The 17,210-nt window shown below is 40.0% G+C and overlaps 4 protein-coding genes and 1 non-coding gene across 5 annotated transcripts; 4 read left to right on the top strand and 1 right to left on the bottom strand.

The window, feature by feature from the left end:
• Nucleotides 1-2,559: 2,559 nt before the first annotated feature.
• On the top strand, nucleotides 2,560-2,643 carry ATC70_012782. The gene has a single exon. It is a non-coding gene; the product is annotated as a tRNA-Leu (tRNA).
• Nucleotides 2,644-3,698: 1,055 nt separating this feature from the next.
• On the top strand, nucleotides 3,699-7,706 carry ATC70_012781 (uncharacterized protein; the record flags this gene model as incomplete). The annotated part of the gene is made up of 8 exons (XM_064831952.1): nucleotides 3,699-3,712; nucleotides 3,785-3,905; nucleotides 3,962-4,075; nucleotides 4,167-4,458; nucleotides 4,516-5,204; nucleotides 5,257-7,413; nucleotides 7,474-7,637; nucleotides 7,697-7,706. 8 exons carry the CDS (start codon nucleotides 3,699-3,701, stop codon nucleotides 7,704-7,706), a joined length of 3,561 nt encoding a protein of 1,186 aa, XP_064678232.1.
• Nucleotides 7,707-8,055: 349 nt separating this feature from the next.
• Nucleotides 8,056-9,889, bottom strand: ATC70_012780 (uncharacterized protein; the record flags this gene model as incomplete). Its single annotated transcript, XM_064831951.1, has 4 exons — nucleotides 8,056-9,278; nucleotides 9,343-9,624; nucleotides 9,682-9,772; nucleotides 9,833-9,889. The coding sequence occupies 4 exons, from the start codon at nucleotides 9,887-9,889 to the stop codon at nucleotides 8,056-8,058; spliced, it is 1,653 nt and encodes a 550-aa protein (XP_064678231.1).
• A 4,316-nt stretch (nucleotides 9,890-14,205) lies between these two features.
• BET4 (Rab geranylgeranyltransferase) lies at nucleotides 14,206-14,610 on the top strand (the record flags this gene model as incomplete). The annotated part of the gene is made up of 1 exon (XM_064831950.1): nucleotides 14,206-14,610. One exon carries the CDS (start codon nucleotides 14,206-14,208, stop codon nucleotides 14,608-14,610), a length of 405 nt encoding a protein of 134 aa, XP_064678230.1.
• A 1,611-nt stretch (nucleotides 14,611-16,221) lies between these two features.
• ATC70_012778 (uncharacterized protein) lies at nucleotides 16,222-17,182 on the top strand (the record flags this gene model as incomplete). Its single annotated transcript, XM_064831949.1, has 4 exons — nucleotides 16,222-16,263; nucleotides 16,321-16,335; nucleotides 16,391-16,438; nucleotides 16,493-17,182. 4 exons carry the CDS (start codon nucleotides 16,222-16,224, stop codon nucleotides 17,180-17,182), a joined length of 795 nt encoding a protein of 264 aa, XP_064678229.1.
• Nucleotides 17,183-17,210: the final 28 nt, after the last annotated feature.

Here is a 17,210-nt window from a genome sequence, read left to right as displayed (position 1 = left end):
TTGATATTTCTTTTGCCTGTTGTTTGACGTGGATGTTGCTGTCATTGCTTCCCTGCTATCTATGCTGTCTGCCTATTTGGCTTATTGTGTCTGGTAGCTGCTTCTTTTGTCTCTATCTTTAGCAGTTGCTTCTGTAGTATTCGTCTGGTCTCTGGTGTCGCTCGTTCTTCGGCTTCCTACTATGATGCTGTTGTTACTTCTGGTGTTCCTGCTGATGGTGTTGCTGCTGCTGACGTTGCTGCTGCTAATCTGGTCTTCTCTGGTCTACTCTATTTGGTGCATGCTTGTTCTCTGGTCTGTCTCCGGTGATTGCCTATACTTTTCTGGTCTAGCTGTGGCTGTGGTAAGTGGTAAGTATCTTCTTTCTTCTGGTCGCAATGATATAAAACTTGTTTGAACGCTTATATTATTGCTTCCTTTTTCGTGATAATGCATTCATCATGTTTGCCTTGTTGCGCTTTTTTCTCCTTTTTTTTTCTTTTGTTGGTAGTGTTTCCTCTGTAGCTTTACATGAAACAACATTAGTCATTATGTTGTATTGCAAACTTATAATACCATTATTGTTTTTGCAATTGTGCGTATTTGTGCCATGTTGCTTTACATCCGACTATTACCATGCACGTTTCTGATGTATGCATTTTTGTTGTTGCAACAACAACGAGCTGTTCTGAACATCTTTAATGTTGTATTTGTCATTTTACTTTTCTTTTGACTCACATTTTTGTGCGAGTGTTCCTTTTCTGCTTACATACTCTATTCCTATAGTAGTGTGTTCTTTTCTTCTTTTATTATTATTATTATGTTTCTTTGAAGCATACCTTTTTTACGTTGAGTGGATGTGCCTATCCCTGAAGCTCAACAAGACTTTATCCGAGGCTAGGAGGTAGATAGGCTGCCTCCACTTGGTTATCGCTACTTACTTTAGTGATGATTGAGGGTCTCAATGCCTGAATTTAAAGCTAGGTGGTGTAAGTAAGGCATGCTCTAGCACCTGAGGGAAATTTGATGATAGTAACAGCTATATTGCTATATATAGCTGAGCTTAAAATTTTGCCTCACAACAAAACAGGGGGAAACCCTCGCAAATTTTTTTTTAGGACAGCGGAGTTTTCAAGCGATTTGATTGGTTCAGGGATTGAAGCATCGAACGGTTATAACTAGTTGATCTCCAATTGATACCCCATTGATCTGTCGCTTATTATAGTTACTTGTTTGTAATAAAATGGCATCATTATCCTAATAATCAAAATTCAAATTATTCTTTATTCAATAAGATGAAAGTTACAGTTGTTAGATTTGGTATACTTTGCAAATGTTAATGCCAGGAATGTATTCTAAAGTTAGTATGTGATGCAGTAAAAAGGGAGTAAAAGAAGTAGACAAAATACTGTTAAAATTCAAATTTGCAAAATATTGGTGGTATCTGTTTAGGATATAGATCATCTCTGAGAGGCAAATGTATTAGGCGTTGTATATTACATAAGAGGATCTGAGAATGAGCTGAGATGCATAGTAGAAGTGAGAGGTCTTTATTCAAGCAACACGAAGGAACATGGGTGGTGCCATCAAATAGCTAATCTATATCCTGGTTCCTGGAGAGTGGTAGTCTATGGCCTTTCGTCCCTGGAAGTGGGTTTCAATTCCGACAAATGTTCTTCCGTCAAAGCTATTAGGAAGAACATTCTATCCTGGATCATCTTTGTTGTTTATCCTTGACTGGTGGTTCATGAGCTCTTATGTAGCACATTCTCATTAACTGGTTCAAGGCTTATTATACAATTATCCCGCATTCAAGATCAAGGTCCTATTGCTGTGGCACTGTCAAATAACTATAAATACCTTTGAAATCTACACTAGTTTTGATTCTTATTCAATCTTGGAGTAGCTTAATAAATATATCCAGTTCTAATTGTATTTACTCTGTCTATATTTCGTTATTCTAAATATTGAGGTTTTCGACTTTTGGACGATCGAAAACCGATTTTCTAAGTATTGATGCTAGAGCCTTGAGACTAGCATGTTCCTATACCAGTTTTCTGTCCTCTACACGATGGCGCAAATCAAATTTGCGTAGGTTACATAGTTGTTGAGAAAACGGAGTATTTAGAAAATATTTAGTTCTGAATATGTGGAGTTTGAGGCTTTTGTAACTGTAAATGCACGGAAAAAAAGAATACCAAACAATTGGGTTAATCGAATAAAGATATATTATTGAACTGAACTGTTATGTCAAAATACAATGTAAAATTGAATCTGCCAAAGAATTACACTTTTATTGCGAATGCATCCCAAGGATGCATTTATATACTTTTTCATTATTCTAGGGTTTACAGCATGATGACAAACTATAATACAAATAGGTTTACTATCTACCCAACAATTGATTTGTAAATTATGATTAGCATGATTTAACCAAAGGACCTAAGAATAGCCTAAAGCCTTTAGTGTGAGACCTTGCTATAACATTTGATATAACATGAACATATACAGGGGCGCTGGTGACGGCAAAAAATCATCAACTTAAATTATATAAAACCAATTTTTCAAATTTTCATGAAAAGTATCATGGCCGAGTGGTCTAAGGCGTCTGACTTAAGATCAGATCCGTGTAAACGGGCGTGGGTTCAAACCCCACTGATACTACTATTTTTTTTTTTTTTTGTGCAATTGGTAAATGATTTGAAATGGTCTTCAGTTATTGTTGATCCTTTTTTTTGTTTTTTTTTAGTGAAGTCGAAACGATGAAAGGCGAAGGGTTTAGATGTAGCAGCTTTTCAGATTTTCTCTTTGAATTTTTTTTACGACGGAAATGTCAGAAAAAAAGCCTCAATGAGTGCCTTTTTACATGGATTTATATAGTCTCATATGTGAGGACATACATTGCAAATTTAGGGATGATGATACGCCTTTACTGGTAGGGCGAAGAACAAAAAATTGCCAGATAAGAAAAAGAGGCGCCTAGTTGGCATTGGCATTGAGCATTTGGCACATGGTGGAGATTAGAGTTGATACATCACCAAGCCTTCAACATACAAATGGATGAGATTGCGGGTAATACTTATCGACGCTCATCACTTCAAAGCAAGGAAAAATGAATATGTACAAGTGCTATTTTGGCCAAATTGCGTTGTTCTGGCTTTAATAAAGCAACGGCGAGGAGGTATCTGACAAATGTCATGCATGATTGACAACTGCCGTAGAAAGAATCAGCTTTGAAATAAAATGTAACGTCGCAAGTGCTGTGTACAATACACCAAAACATCACCATGGCCCATATCATCTACCACTGTAATGCGCATTTAAACTAACCAAACCTCCGTATCTATCATACATTTATATGGATTGTCGATACTTGACTGCCATGACAAACAATGACCCACAAAAAAAACCACCAGATGGTCAAGTTCGACAAGACAAAATCAAGTCAAATGCCCATCTCCTGGACGAAACAGGTATCTTTCACAGGACTACTGCTGTTGCATTGAAGAGAGCATTGTCATTACCAAAATGGAATACAATAAGCATCAACAATGTGACTCTTTAAATGAGATACTTTGCACAACAAATGGTAGTCTACTACTGCTGCTTACAAAATCATTAAACATCGCCCCCTTTTTTTTTCCTCAAAAAAAAAGCTTCTTTCATTTCAACACAAGTTTTTTGTTATTGGCAAGTTTAGCTTTTATTTGAATCACTCCATGGATTCAAAATGGTAATAAGAAAAGCGGAAAGGGATTTGTTAAAGATGCAATGTACTAAACACTTCCAATTGATAATTTTTCAGGTCTACAAATTCGACTGCAAAAGGTCCTCGTAACTACAGAGTTACCTATGACCCTGAATTGGATACGCAAGGGCTAAAGAAAAGCTCTCAAACCACCTATGAATATCAACCCTCAGATCTAGTAAGTGCAGCGTATCAGTGGTACTGATGTAAATGACAATTAACACAAACTACTAGACTTCCTTGACAATTGCTCCTCGAGATCCTCGACAGGACAAATTGTTTTACGAAAGAAACTTTCTGAAAGGTCGATACCATTACAGGAAACAGTTCCACGTCGTTGAATACAAGGTAATGTTAAATTGTCTAATACGCGCGTCCAATTCTACGATTGTGATATACTTAGTCTTGTTTTTTTTCTTTCTTTTTTTTTTTCTGATAGTTTGATAAAAATTCATATGGACCCAAACCAGCTACCAAAGTGTTGGTGTCTCGACTCTCACCATTAATGACAGAAACACAAATTATGACATATTTCTCAGTGTACGGTCAAGTCAAGTCAGTCGATATCGAAAAAAATCCAACAACAGGTGGTTCATTTGGCATTGCTCATGTTTCCTTTGCCAGTGATGGAATCACAGACGGTCATGCCTCGGCGTGTCTTGCTGTTGAAAAGGGAAACGGACGAAAAATGGGAGTTGCAGAATCTGTCAAAGTGTGCTTTGATCCTACAGGTAAGTGTACAGGCAATGGCTGGCTATATTTGGTTTTTCTGATCTGAATGCACACAGGCGAGAAATTGAGGCTAGCCATAGAGGATTTCAACCGACCTGTTCCTTCACCCAAATTAGAACCAGTGCGATCCACATTGACAACAGCAGCAACAACATCAACGGCAGCAGCACCAAATTCACCGTTACACAGGAGCAGCAGCAGCAGATATGACAGTTACCATGGCCACCACCATGATCGCCGGTATCCGGACGACCTTGACAGCGATTGGGACAGATATGATTCTAGACAGTACTCTCGGCCCAGAGATGATTATCATCGCAGCAGTAGTAGATATTATGACGATTACCGATATAGAGATGAGAGGCCATCATCCCGATATGGAGGCAGTGGATATTCTCGATATTCATCACCGAGACGCTTAGATTCCCCAGAACATCATTCAAGACACCGATCTCGATGGGACAGCCCAGGCATGGATTCACCAGACTCAAGATATAGAAGTAGGAGTAGGAGCCGAAGTTTGGATAGACGAGACAGCTATTATCGATATGATGATGATTATTATGGCAGAGGGGAAAGTCGTCGTCGATCCGAATATTGGGATGAGCATTACAGCAGAAAGCCAGCACCTGTGTCATCATCACAGTCTCGTCCAATCTTGATGATTTCGAAAAACTGCTTACCTTTCATCAGAGGCGCTTTAGAGGATTTAAAAAAGATATACTACTACTACAACTGCATTGATGTGAGTTCTGACAAGAGGATGAAATGAAAAATTACAATTGACGGCTTGCTAGATTTACCACGACGATTCGGATTGGTTGATTGTCTTTGATTCACTTACAATCGCAAAAAGGGCTTTGGATGCTACAAATGATCAGCAGCAAGTGTTGGGGCACAAGTTATTGCTTACTCTGCGAGACTCATCAGTTTCTGCTGCTGTAAAGAGTGGTAGTCAAGACCTGCCTGTTGCTGCGAGTAATGGAAGAGTAGAAACGTCAGCTGTTACAGCCAGCATCCAGCAAGCTGATATGAACACTACGAGTGCAACTAATGAGGCAAATGCAGTGATCAATCAAACAGCATCTGAGCATTCTACGGCAGAAATGACTACTACCACAACAACGACCCAGGTTGTTTCCGAGCCACCAGCACCAGCAAAGCCCTTGACAGTCGAGGAGATTTTATTCAACGAACTGGCGGATGTCTTTTTGAAGGATTTGAAGAATCGTGTTGCAGGGCCATCTATTCATGATTTCTACAAATCGGCAAAAGCGTTGAGGTTGGAGAAGGAAGCTGCTGCTGCTGCTGCTGCTGCTGCTGCGGCCGCTACTGTCAGTCTTGTTGAAAGCCCTGGAAATCAATCAAATGACGCAGACTCCAGCGAAAAAATGAATGGACATAGCAGCAATAAGACACCAACATCGCAAGCAGATCTCATTGGATCTATTCTGCCGTCCATGAAGATTGCCAAGCTACCAAAATTTAAAAAGAAGCAAAAGCCACTACCAAAGCGAGATTATGAATCATTTTTGTATGATGAGCTTGAACAAAGTACATCCTCTACACCCTTTGCAACAACACACACTCATAGCCAGAACCAAGCATCCACATCAGCGTCAACCAACGTCAAGCAAGGGTCACCCACAGCAGACACGCCTGTGTTTTCAACATCTTCAAGTTCAGAGGAGGGCGAATACCATTCAGGTCTTGAAGAGTCTGGCAGCGATACAGCAATGGGGGACGCCAAAGACGATGCATCTACAGCGGAATCATCGCCTGCCATTGACCGCAAACCCAAGAAAATGATCAAACCTCGTAGTTTGCGCGACTACATCAGCGACGAAGAGAGCGATGTGGAGCACGATTTATTTTTGAAGAGGCTTCACCAGCAAGAAGACGAGTTCAATGACACAGATACAGATGAAGATGATTTTGTGGAAAACGACTATATGCAGGAAATCAGAAAGCGTAAACGAGTTGGACAAAAGAAATCAGCACTGAAAAAGAAGAGGCAGCACAGTGAAGATGACACCAGCGATTACGATTCATCCTCCAAATTGAAACTAAAGCAAAAGACAAAACAAGTGCGAAAAAAGAAGAAGAGTGATCTGACAGCACCGCCATTACCCGATAGAATTTATGAAGTGATAGAAGAGGACCTCTCCAAGGACAGTTCTTCCGGACAAGATGAATATGAAGACGAAGAAGAAGAGGCATACGAAGCAGAGGAAGAAGAGGACGAAGACGTGATTCAAGATACCAAGATTGTGATCAATCAAGAAGAATTAGAAAAGTCCTTGTTGGCTCCTGAAGAATCGGATAGCGAGGAGCTAGCAGAGTTTAAAACCACGGATAACGATCCACCCGAATGGGACCCATTCAACCAAATCAAGGAGCCAGAAGACTACTATTTCCTCAGAGCAGCACTACTGGAAAGAGTCGGCATTCCACCCAAAGAAGTGGTCAATGAACATATCAAAGGAGGCTGTGCTCGAGCGCGCGGCGTATATACCATTCCTGATTCAATGAAAGCTACCTATCTGCCTAAAAACAAGGCCGTCATTGATGTACCAGCAGATACTGGCAGGATCTCATCTCGTGCAACCCGTGTTAATAACCGTCGTTTGGTGGTGGGCATGGAAATGCAGAAAAAGACAATCGATTCTGATATTCTCAAGTTCAACCAACTACAAAGTCGAAAGAAACAGCTGAGGTTTGCCAAATCGCCTATTCATGATTGGGGTCTATACGCTGAAGAGCATATTGATGTCAACGACATGGTGATTGAATATGTGGGCGAAGTCATTCGACAACAGGTAGCTGAAGAACGAGAAAAGCAGTATGAACGGTGTGGCATTGGAAGTAGTTATCTGTTTCGTGTGGACGACGATACGGTGATTGACGCTACAAAATGTGGTAACGTTGCTCGGTTCATCAATCATTGCTGTGCTGTGAGTGTTTTAGATCTGCGAGTAGCGATAGTCAATGCTGATTCACTCTTTCTTTTATAGCCAAATTGCAGTGCCAAAATTATTACAGTCGATAAGCAAAAGAAAATTGTTATATATGCAAATCGAGATATTGAGCCTGGAGAAGAAATTACATATGATTACAAATTTCCAATTGAAGCTGACAAGATACCCTGTTTGTGTGGTAGTAAATTTTGCAAGGGAACGTAAGTTGAAGTCGCTTTTGCAAACTGCTGAACGATGACTAAACATTTTGATTGTGTAGACTCAATTAAACTAGCCATTGTAGTAGTAATTTAAGCGTCGCAGGCCAGAATCATAAATTACAACAAAATGTAAAGAAAAAAAAAAACAAAACCTCATTAGAAATTTTATATATAATAATAACATCGCTAGCATCTCTCTCTCCCCACTAATGTACTGTAATAAAGCTAAAAATATACACCGGACGCTGTTTGGGCTACTTGTTTAAAAGGCACCATCTTAATAAAATGGACCTGAAATCGAAGGTTCTACATGAATAATTTTTATTTTGAAACAAGAGAAGAAAAAGGTTGTTGTTGTAAGTACAATAGTGAGAAAAAGTAGAGAGAGAGAGAAAAAAAAAAAGAGTGTATGTTATATTTAGTCATCCTCATCCCAATGACCATCCTTCTTGAGTGGTTTGGGTCCACCAGCAGGCTTGGACATGATGATTTGATCAACTCTGAGAACAGTTATCGCTGCGTCGGCAGCCAATTTATATGCGCTGTACTTGGAAGCGAGGGAATCAAAGATGTTTGCCTTGGCAGCATCCAAAGTACCATCGTTCTCATTCTCGACATCAATACCAACACACAAACCAGCGTCACCTTCTTGGTAATGAGCGGCATACAAACGAGACAAGACAGCGGTTGCATCCATACCAGCATTCTCGCAAAGTGTACGAGGAACTACCTCCAAGGCTTCAGCAAACTTCTTGATGGCATGTTGATTTAAACCAGGAGTCTTTGAAGCGACGATTTGAAGACGCTTGTTCAATTCCATCTCAATAGCACCTGCACCAGCCAAAAGAAGAGGGTTGCGAGTAGCAGCCTTAATGACATTGACACCATCATCGACAGCACGTTCAATATCGTCCATGTGATTCTGTGTAGCACCACGAATGACAATAGTAGTTGTGCGTGATTTCTCAGATTCTTCTTGACGGAAAACAGTGACACGATCAGAGCCAATTTCAACTGTTTCCACGATATCACATTGGCCCATTTCTTCGGCCATAGGGGTACCCAAACGAGCAAGTGCAGTAGCACCAATGACACGGCAGAGACGACGCAAATCGAACTTGGAGAGGACCTTGACAGCCATGATGTTGTATCTGTTCAAATAGTGAAGAGCGAGCTCGCCAATACCGTTGCCAGTGACGACCACCTTGACGCCTGCATCAGCTAAATCTTGGAAGATCTTTTCGACTTGCTTCTCCTCATCTTTGCTAAAGTTCAACATTTCTTGTGCGTTGTGGATCAACACGGTGCCTTTGGTTTCAGTTTGTGAAATGTCGAGAGGACAAGTGAAGACTGCAATTTTGGCATTGGTAGCATTTTGAATGAGACCCTCAGGTTCACGGCCAAACACCATACCACGGACAACACGAGATTCGTGAATACTGGAACCCATTACCTTGACTACACGGACATTATCGACGTTGAAATCTCTGGGATTCTTGGGCATAATGTTCAAAGCTGCTTCAACTACTAAATCTCCCAGAAATTCCTCATAACCGTATTGCTTTGAAGAGATAGTGGCTTTAATAGTTTTTAAGAGTTGATCACGATCGGTCAAGGATTCAATCTTATCTACCGACAGCTCTGTCAGAGGGGTTAGTATTTGACATCCAAATGCGACATGGCAGCACGTTCTTTTTTAAATTACCTTCGATAATCGACAAAGCACGATCTCTAGCCAACTCATAACCTTGCACAATCTCAGAAGGATGAAGACCCAACTTCAAGAGATCAGCAGCTTTTTGTAAGAGTTCACCAGCAAAAACGATGACCAAATTGGTGTTATCACCCAACTCGCTCTCCTGTTGCTGAGATGCCATAACCATCAACTTGGCAGCTGGATGCACAACGTCAAGTTCACGAATGATGGTAGCAGCGTCATTAGTAACGAATAGCTTTTCGAGGTGATTAATGATCATCTTGTTACGACCTGTTGTCATTAAAATCAGAAGCTCTGTATGCGTGATGCACATAATCGAAAACTTACCATTAGGGCCCATAGAGGTTCTTACAACCTCAGAGAGCTCGTGAGTAGCATCTATATTACGGAGAACAGCTTCCTCTACGCCTTGTTGAAACTGTAGGCTTGTTAGTCATACAGGCCTCCCTTCTCTCATTATATCATCTGCCTGATTTACCTTGTATCCATCTTTGAAGAGCTGAGGAAGAGTGCTTTTGGGTACACGCAAGGCCATATTGATCTAATTAAACGCGTTGAAAGAAAAACGAAAAAAAAGGGACCTATGAGACGAAAAATTTATTCCAGGAGTTTCTTTTTCCAAAACCTGTCAAGGAAGCCTTTGAACGAAAAGCTGAATAGCGAGTCCGATGTGATTCGTTTGGTGAGCGACGTCATGAAATCAGTTGCCTTGTGTGCCTGATTGATCTGAAGTATGTCATTATACACAGAACTCTTAAAGTCTCTGCATCTGTCTATGAGCCGAAAATTAGAATCCCATATAAAAAGGCAACTATTTTTTTTTTTTTTGCAAGTGAAGGAACTCTACATTCAGTATCTGCTTCAGCATGTCTCCAAGACTCATTTCTGAAAGCTATGGTCACACACGCAATAGAATCCACATCCTAGAAGCAGGCGCCATAGGATGCTACATTACTGTTACTTTGAAGTCGCATTAGCACGACATGGCACTGCTTCTCAGGACGCAATCCAGCCTGAAGGAATTCAGATGCCTGAGAAACAGTATATCTTACTCTCAGGGTGAATCAAGCTCCTCGTATTACGTCCGGTTTCCAAGCTTCTGCTGTAGATGATACTACAGATACATCGCCCGTCACCTCACTCATTGTATGTACTAAATCAACAGAGACATTACAAGCAATCACAGCCATCGCTGGCCGCATCACCTCTCACACATACTGCTGCTACAAAATGGCTATGATATAGTGAAAGAACTCATTGAACATCTATGGCGAGAAAAGGCACCTCCTACATTGTTTGTGGCAGTAAAACCGAAACAGTATTGTCCGTAAGACAGCCTTTAATATTTGCCATCATTCTGGTCAATTGGATTCTGATGCTATCAGGATTGGGCAATATCCGGTCCAGGGTCAACCTCAAGCTTACGGCTGTTTCCTCATTCAATCACTCACCAAGATTCCTGAGCTGCATGCTACCATGTTGTCTTGGCCCAAACTGCTTTCTAAATTATACAGAAAACTTATCATTAATGCCTGTGTGAATCCACTAGCTGGAGTTTGGTATGCAGCAATGGAAAAAATTGTCATGGAAAAGAACAAGCACGGCATAGCTGTAGTGAAGCTCTTGCTGCACGAGGCATATCAAGTTTTGGGCAGTGCAGTTATTGGGGGGAAACGTATGATTCACTATTGCAAATGGTTCTGGATATCCTGTACAACACAAAAGACTTTACATGCTCTACTGCCCAAGATGTCAATGCAAAGAGAGCCACAGAGATCAACTATATCAACGGATATATCTGCAAAATGGGTCTTGAAAGGAACATCAATGTTAAGGTGAATCAAACCTTGGTTGAATTAATTCATTTCAAGGAGCTTTTGTATGAATAAGCAGAGGCAATGCATTTTAGACAACTTTCCCGTAGTCCATATCTTTGACTTCCAAATGTATCGGTTTTAGCTGTTATGGTTATACTGTACATGCGGTACAATAGCATTAGTCTTTAATACCTAGTATAACAAAGTACATAGTGCCGTATTCTATACACAGAATTTCACCAGTGAGGGTAAAAAATGTAATGTGTTAAGTATCTATTAAATATTTATCACCAAGCATGTTTAATAAAGAGCATACATGGTGCCGTTATTGCACGGTTTGTTTATGTCTTCTAATGCCTCGAGATACATAGTTTTTTTGAAATCCACAACATATCTTTAATAGTATTTCAAGATCGAAATCAAGCAAACGCACAAAACAAGCTACAACTTGAGCTTTCAGTGGTCAAGTTTGCTCTATTGTACTTGACAAAGCAGCTTTTTATTATTCATAAGCGCCTTTTTTTCATTGAATACAACTCATAGCTGGGACATTTGATAATGCTATTGTTTTGAGAGTTACTATTTTGAGCCAGCTTGTAGTGCTGCTGTAATAAGGTCGATTCAGAGTTCATGGATACGAACTACAGTGATTTTTATATAGAGATGTCGATCGCGATATAGATCAGGAACGTAGATAATGCCCCTGCAATGTGTTGGTGGTCTGATTATAATATGCAGCACCATATCTGGTGGGTTTAAAATTACTTGGATGGCCTCTCTCCCGAGAGCAACCATAGACAATACTACCTATTTCCTTGTATAAATCTTTGTCAGAAGTATCCAACTTGAAACAGCAATCTAATGGAAACATAAAATTAAATGTTGTCTCTCATTGATTACTATTACGAGAAGTCAGTTGTCCTTGAGTGTTCACTTATGAGCTCGAGTGTCTTCAGGCTTCACATGGCTCTCTATCGCTGTCCTCATAGCTATTTTACGCGAATACGGCTCAAGCAGCCAATTGCATCAGTTCATCTCGCAAGCGTTCTTGACCGTGCTCTTAATGTAGTCTTTTTCAAATTTTTACTAGCAAGCGAGAACCCTCCACAATTGCAGATCTGACTCTTCTGGAGTATCCCGCTTCTACCCCAATAAAGATAAGTTATGTAGGGGCACACAATATACTTGCATCACCACTTACAGCCCAAAAGTATGCTAAACACAGCAAAATTTGGATGGATTTGAGCAGCAATTTCTCATGTTAGAAGCAATTTTAGACTGCCAGAATGGCACCAAGCAATTGCTCTCGAATAGCAGTTACTTTTTGACACCATTGCTCAATTCTTTCGAGACCGAAAAAACAACTCCAAAAATCAACCCAAAAGCATGAGGTACCCCTCATGGAGAATCACCAAAAATCAAGCAATCGCGTTTTTGACACCAAAAATAAAGGCTTTTACTATAGCATATATTAAACCAAAATGCTGCTCTCAATCCACCGCAACCCCTGAAATCATTTTTGTGCGATCTTGATTGGTAAAGTCTGAACATTTTGGCCAAAAAGCTCATTGCTTATTTTCTGAAATTGATCAATAAACTTGTTCAAAGCACTATTTTTAACTAGCACCATTGGATTCTTCTCGAAAAGTACTTCAAGACAGCTTAATAGTGTATGGAAAGATTACTACAACTTTATAGTCGAATCCAGCAAAATAAATCAATCAAGTCGAAATTGACTAAGATATGGCCAATCTTGAAAGGGTGGCAAATGGAGATTTAATCAGTTTCGGCTGCTATCAAAATTTCTAACATCCTCATTATCAAGACAGTCCATGTTTATGAAGCAGAACAAAGAGAACTGATAGTTGAAACCTGCTACGAGTTGGACTATATTCTTCTATTTGGTTTTTTAAAGGCGTTATATTTTCGTAAAAATTGGCCACTTATAAAATTGCGACTTTAAATGCGAAGCCTAATGTGAAATGCCAAAAAATGTCTCATTTAAACTGCACGCGTATGTGATTACTTTTGCTAATTGGCCTCTGCTGCATTTATAGCATTATGTATGGTAAAAAAGAAACAAAATAGACCCATTTGACTCGTAGCATCCTATTAAATTGCGATGGTCATCACCACCTTTTGATGTCAGAATCTTTCAGTACAGCAATATCATTCTCATCAAAAATTGAATTAAAGGATAGAGCAAGGTTCTAACTAAGCACTGACGAGGACAGATGGCTAGCTTGCTCGTACTGATTTTCTAGAATGCTGCCATCAACTAAGGTCCTCATTTAAATTCATGTAGGTATTACAACGATGTTTCGTCAAATATAAACAATAATTGAACATGTATATTATATCGCAAATACAATGTATCACAAAAATTCTTCAGCGTAACGGTAGGATATAGTATATAATTTTGAGCAATGGAGGGCTAGCCGTTTGCATGCACATAAAAGATATAACATTTCTGCTTTGTTCTATCTTATGAACATATATGGTGCAGAATGGTTTCGCAATTCATGCTATTGCCGTAGAAGGAAATCAGAATGTTTAACATATTCCGAATTTCATAACAAACATTTGCTTTGTGGAGCAATAAAATCGTAGAATCTAGATGCTGCTGAAAGGGGCGCTCTTCAATTTTATACTACTCACAGCTACAATATAGCAATAGTGCATGTAATGATCAATGCGTTTCTAAATTTTGCTTTGAAAGCCTCTTGGGGTTTGAAATACTATTCATATGTCATGTAATACCATATAGTTTACATAGAAATGACCACACATTGCTTTTGTCGCGCATAAATCTTAGATTACCACACTGTCTATATTTTTATAATGAAACGAGGAATCTACAATCATTGTCGAGGGCATTTTAATGAATGCATGTGTACAATGTATTTGCTATAACGTCTGAGTCAAGCCAAACGTGCGTAGTGCATATTATACTAAAGACAGTATCCTAAAAGCTTATAAAAGGGCTCCCCAATTCCTCTAAATTCATTATAGTCATCTTCAATTCATTCTTCAAATGTTCAAGCTAACTCTCCTCTCTGTTGCTGCCCTCGCTGCCTCTTTTGTCTCTGCTGAAACTGCCTACTTTGCCTTCAAAACTGTGGAACGTTCCAAAGAGTTTGTCTTCCAACTCACTGATGATGCCAAAATTGCCCAGGCTAGAAGAATCTTGAGTGGCGCAGAAACCCAATCTGTTCACGTCTCTGGAAGAATTATCAAGACCCCAGCAACGTACAATCCCTATTGGCAATTCATTTTGGACCCTGAAACCATCAGCTTCTTTGACCACTCTATTGAGATATGTGATGCCAACGTCAACTACGTTGGAGAACACTTGGACGAAGCCTGTGGCGCTTTCTTGCCCGGATGTATCTTCTGTCCCTGGACCAGTAAAATTACCAGAGAAGTCAAGAGAGAGTAAAGTGCTATACTATGCACAGCCTACACTTTTGCATAATGCGCAACATTATAATCAATTTATTTATTCAATAAAGAATGTTTCATTTGAAATCATTGTATGCAAGTGTGTTTTTTTTTTACTATCATCTTCTGCATTGCCAAGGCGACATACGTAAAGAATTACACCCTCCTACGCATCAATGGTAAGAATACTACACACCAAATTTATTTCCACGGCTATTCACGCTAAAGCGCTCTGATTAAGTCAAAGATTAATGTTTCATATTAATGACGGCTTGGGCCAGAGGCATCTCAAAGCAGAATATATGAGTACCTCTCCTATAATACGCACAGCTCTTGCACAAGACATTTTATGATACCAGCAAAGGCTATGGTGTTGTGCCAACATGGAATGCTTTTGTAGTGAATCGTAGTTTATTGAGCTTAACGGAAACAAGCTACATGGGTATCACCAAATAAATGGTATTGACATCCTGATCATGCAGAATGTAAATTAGAATACCAATGTTTACATTTTCTGTATATTAGCTTCCTCATATACAGTAGAAAGAGTACATATTGTACATGCAATGAGCTGAACAACTGACTATGCATGGTATACAACAGACTATTTCATAGGCAAAGAGAACATGAATGACCACAAGTACATGTAATACTACACAATCATGTCATTTTCTTATACTATACAGCCATCCAAGAACATCAACTCACGACAGCTGTTTGTTGGAAACAGAGAATGCCTAGCTGTGTCTTGTAGCGCACTACTTGGATGGCCTTCACTGCGGTAGATACAATCATCTCCTGAATATTTGCTAATGCAGATACTGAGCTCCAACGTGCTCGGTAAAGAGCATATAAGAGGCATATATTTTGTATAAACAGCAGCAGTGTTCTTGTCTTGCTTTCATCTATAACATGCTCAAATTAGCTATGCTCTCTGTCGCTGTTTCCTTGGTAACTGCCGAAACTGCTTACTCTGCTACCCAAACTCATAAACAAGCCAACGAGTTTATCTTTGAACTCACAGATGACGCCAAGATTGCTTATGCTAGATAGATTCTGGAGATGATGAAACTGAGCCGATTCAAATACATAGAAAGCTGGTGAAGTCTACAGCAACGTACAATCCTGATTGGAGTTTTCACATTGACCCTGATACAGCTGAATTTCTGGCTCAAGACAGGGGAGATTGCGAGTTTTCTCTTGACATGTTACAAATGGCAGTTTCGTATACAAATAGCAAGATTCCAGACAATGCAGACATGTGTCCTGTAGCTCTACTTGTTAGAGAAGACTGGCTTAATGTGCAATAAACAAAAAGCATTTCTAGAGATAACATGTCATGTTAAATCTTGGCAAATAACACTACGACATGTAAAGTCCAAGACAATAAATCACTTGTTCACATTATAAATACTTTTGCAAAATTCCTCTGAGGCAACCTCACTCTCTCACTCTCTCACTCTCTTTCTCTCTTTCTCTCTCTAGCAACCTATGGACATGTGGATCTGCTGATGACTGGCGGTGTGCCAACTGGGATCTATTCGTTGAACTTGCTTTTGCATTTTAGTCCCTTTTTCTCTTATTTTTTTTTCTCGAATCTCCTGCAAACATGGCATCAACACATCCTTATAATCAAATCATTTTGTTTGGCGTAAGTAGAGACACACATAACCAAGATGCAATACTCATCAATGCGCTACATTCACAGGATTCAATTACACAGGTAAAAACCCCAGTTGTTCAATATATTGGAGCAGTAATACAAATTCGCCATTTAGTTTAGTTTCGACCCTGAACTCAAAGGCTTTGGCGCCCTTCTAGCCAACGTAGGTATATGTCAGTAGGATGTGCTTAACGTGAGTATATAACACCCCATCTAGATCTATGTCCGTAAACTGGATGTCATCAACCGTGGATTTTCAGGCTACAACACGGACTGGGCACTACCCATCTTGCGCCAATTACTGCCTACACACAAGGAGCAGCAAGATCAAGCATGCTCCATCCCTCTGATGACCATCTTTTTCGGTGCCAATGATGCTGCACTACCCGGCTCACCTCAGCATGTGCCCTTGAATCGTTTCAAGCAAAACACCAAGGAAATGATTGGTCTCGTCAAGAACCCGCAATCCAGATATTACAATCCCAAGCTAAGACTGATCCTGATCACGCCACCTCCCATCAACGAAGCGCAGTGGGGCAAAAAGTGCGAACAGGATGGCGGTAGATTGAACCGAACCAACGAAGCAGCACGATCCTATGCCGAGTGCATCTGCGAAATTGGCCGCGAAACCAACACACCAGTCGCTGATATCTGGTCTCGTTTGATGGATAAGGTGCACCAGGAGCAACGCAATTTATCCGACTTTTTGCTGGACGGATTGCATTTGAACGCGAATGGATACAGAGAGTTATACGATGTGTTGTTGCAAATTATTAGTGAAAAGTACAACGAGATCCATCCTGATAATTTGGGCTATGAGTTGGCATATTGGAAAGACCTCTTGACGCAGGATCCTATTGATCTTCAATTCCCTCTATTGAAAAATAGACTGACATCAGACGAATAGGCTAGGCAATATGTGTGTGAGAGAGAGA

Source organism: Mucor velutinosus (assembly GCF_035048745.1).
Source record: "Mucor velutinosus strain NIH1002 chromosome Unknown tig00001569, whole genome shotgun sequence".
NCBI lineage: Eukaryota > Fungi > Mucoromycota > Mucoromycetes > Mucorales > Mucoraceae > Mucor > Mucor velutinosus.
The sequence above is the reverse complement of the archived record's forward strand: the minus strand, read 5'-3'. Positions and strand labels throughout refer to the sequence as shown.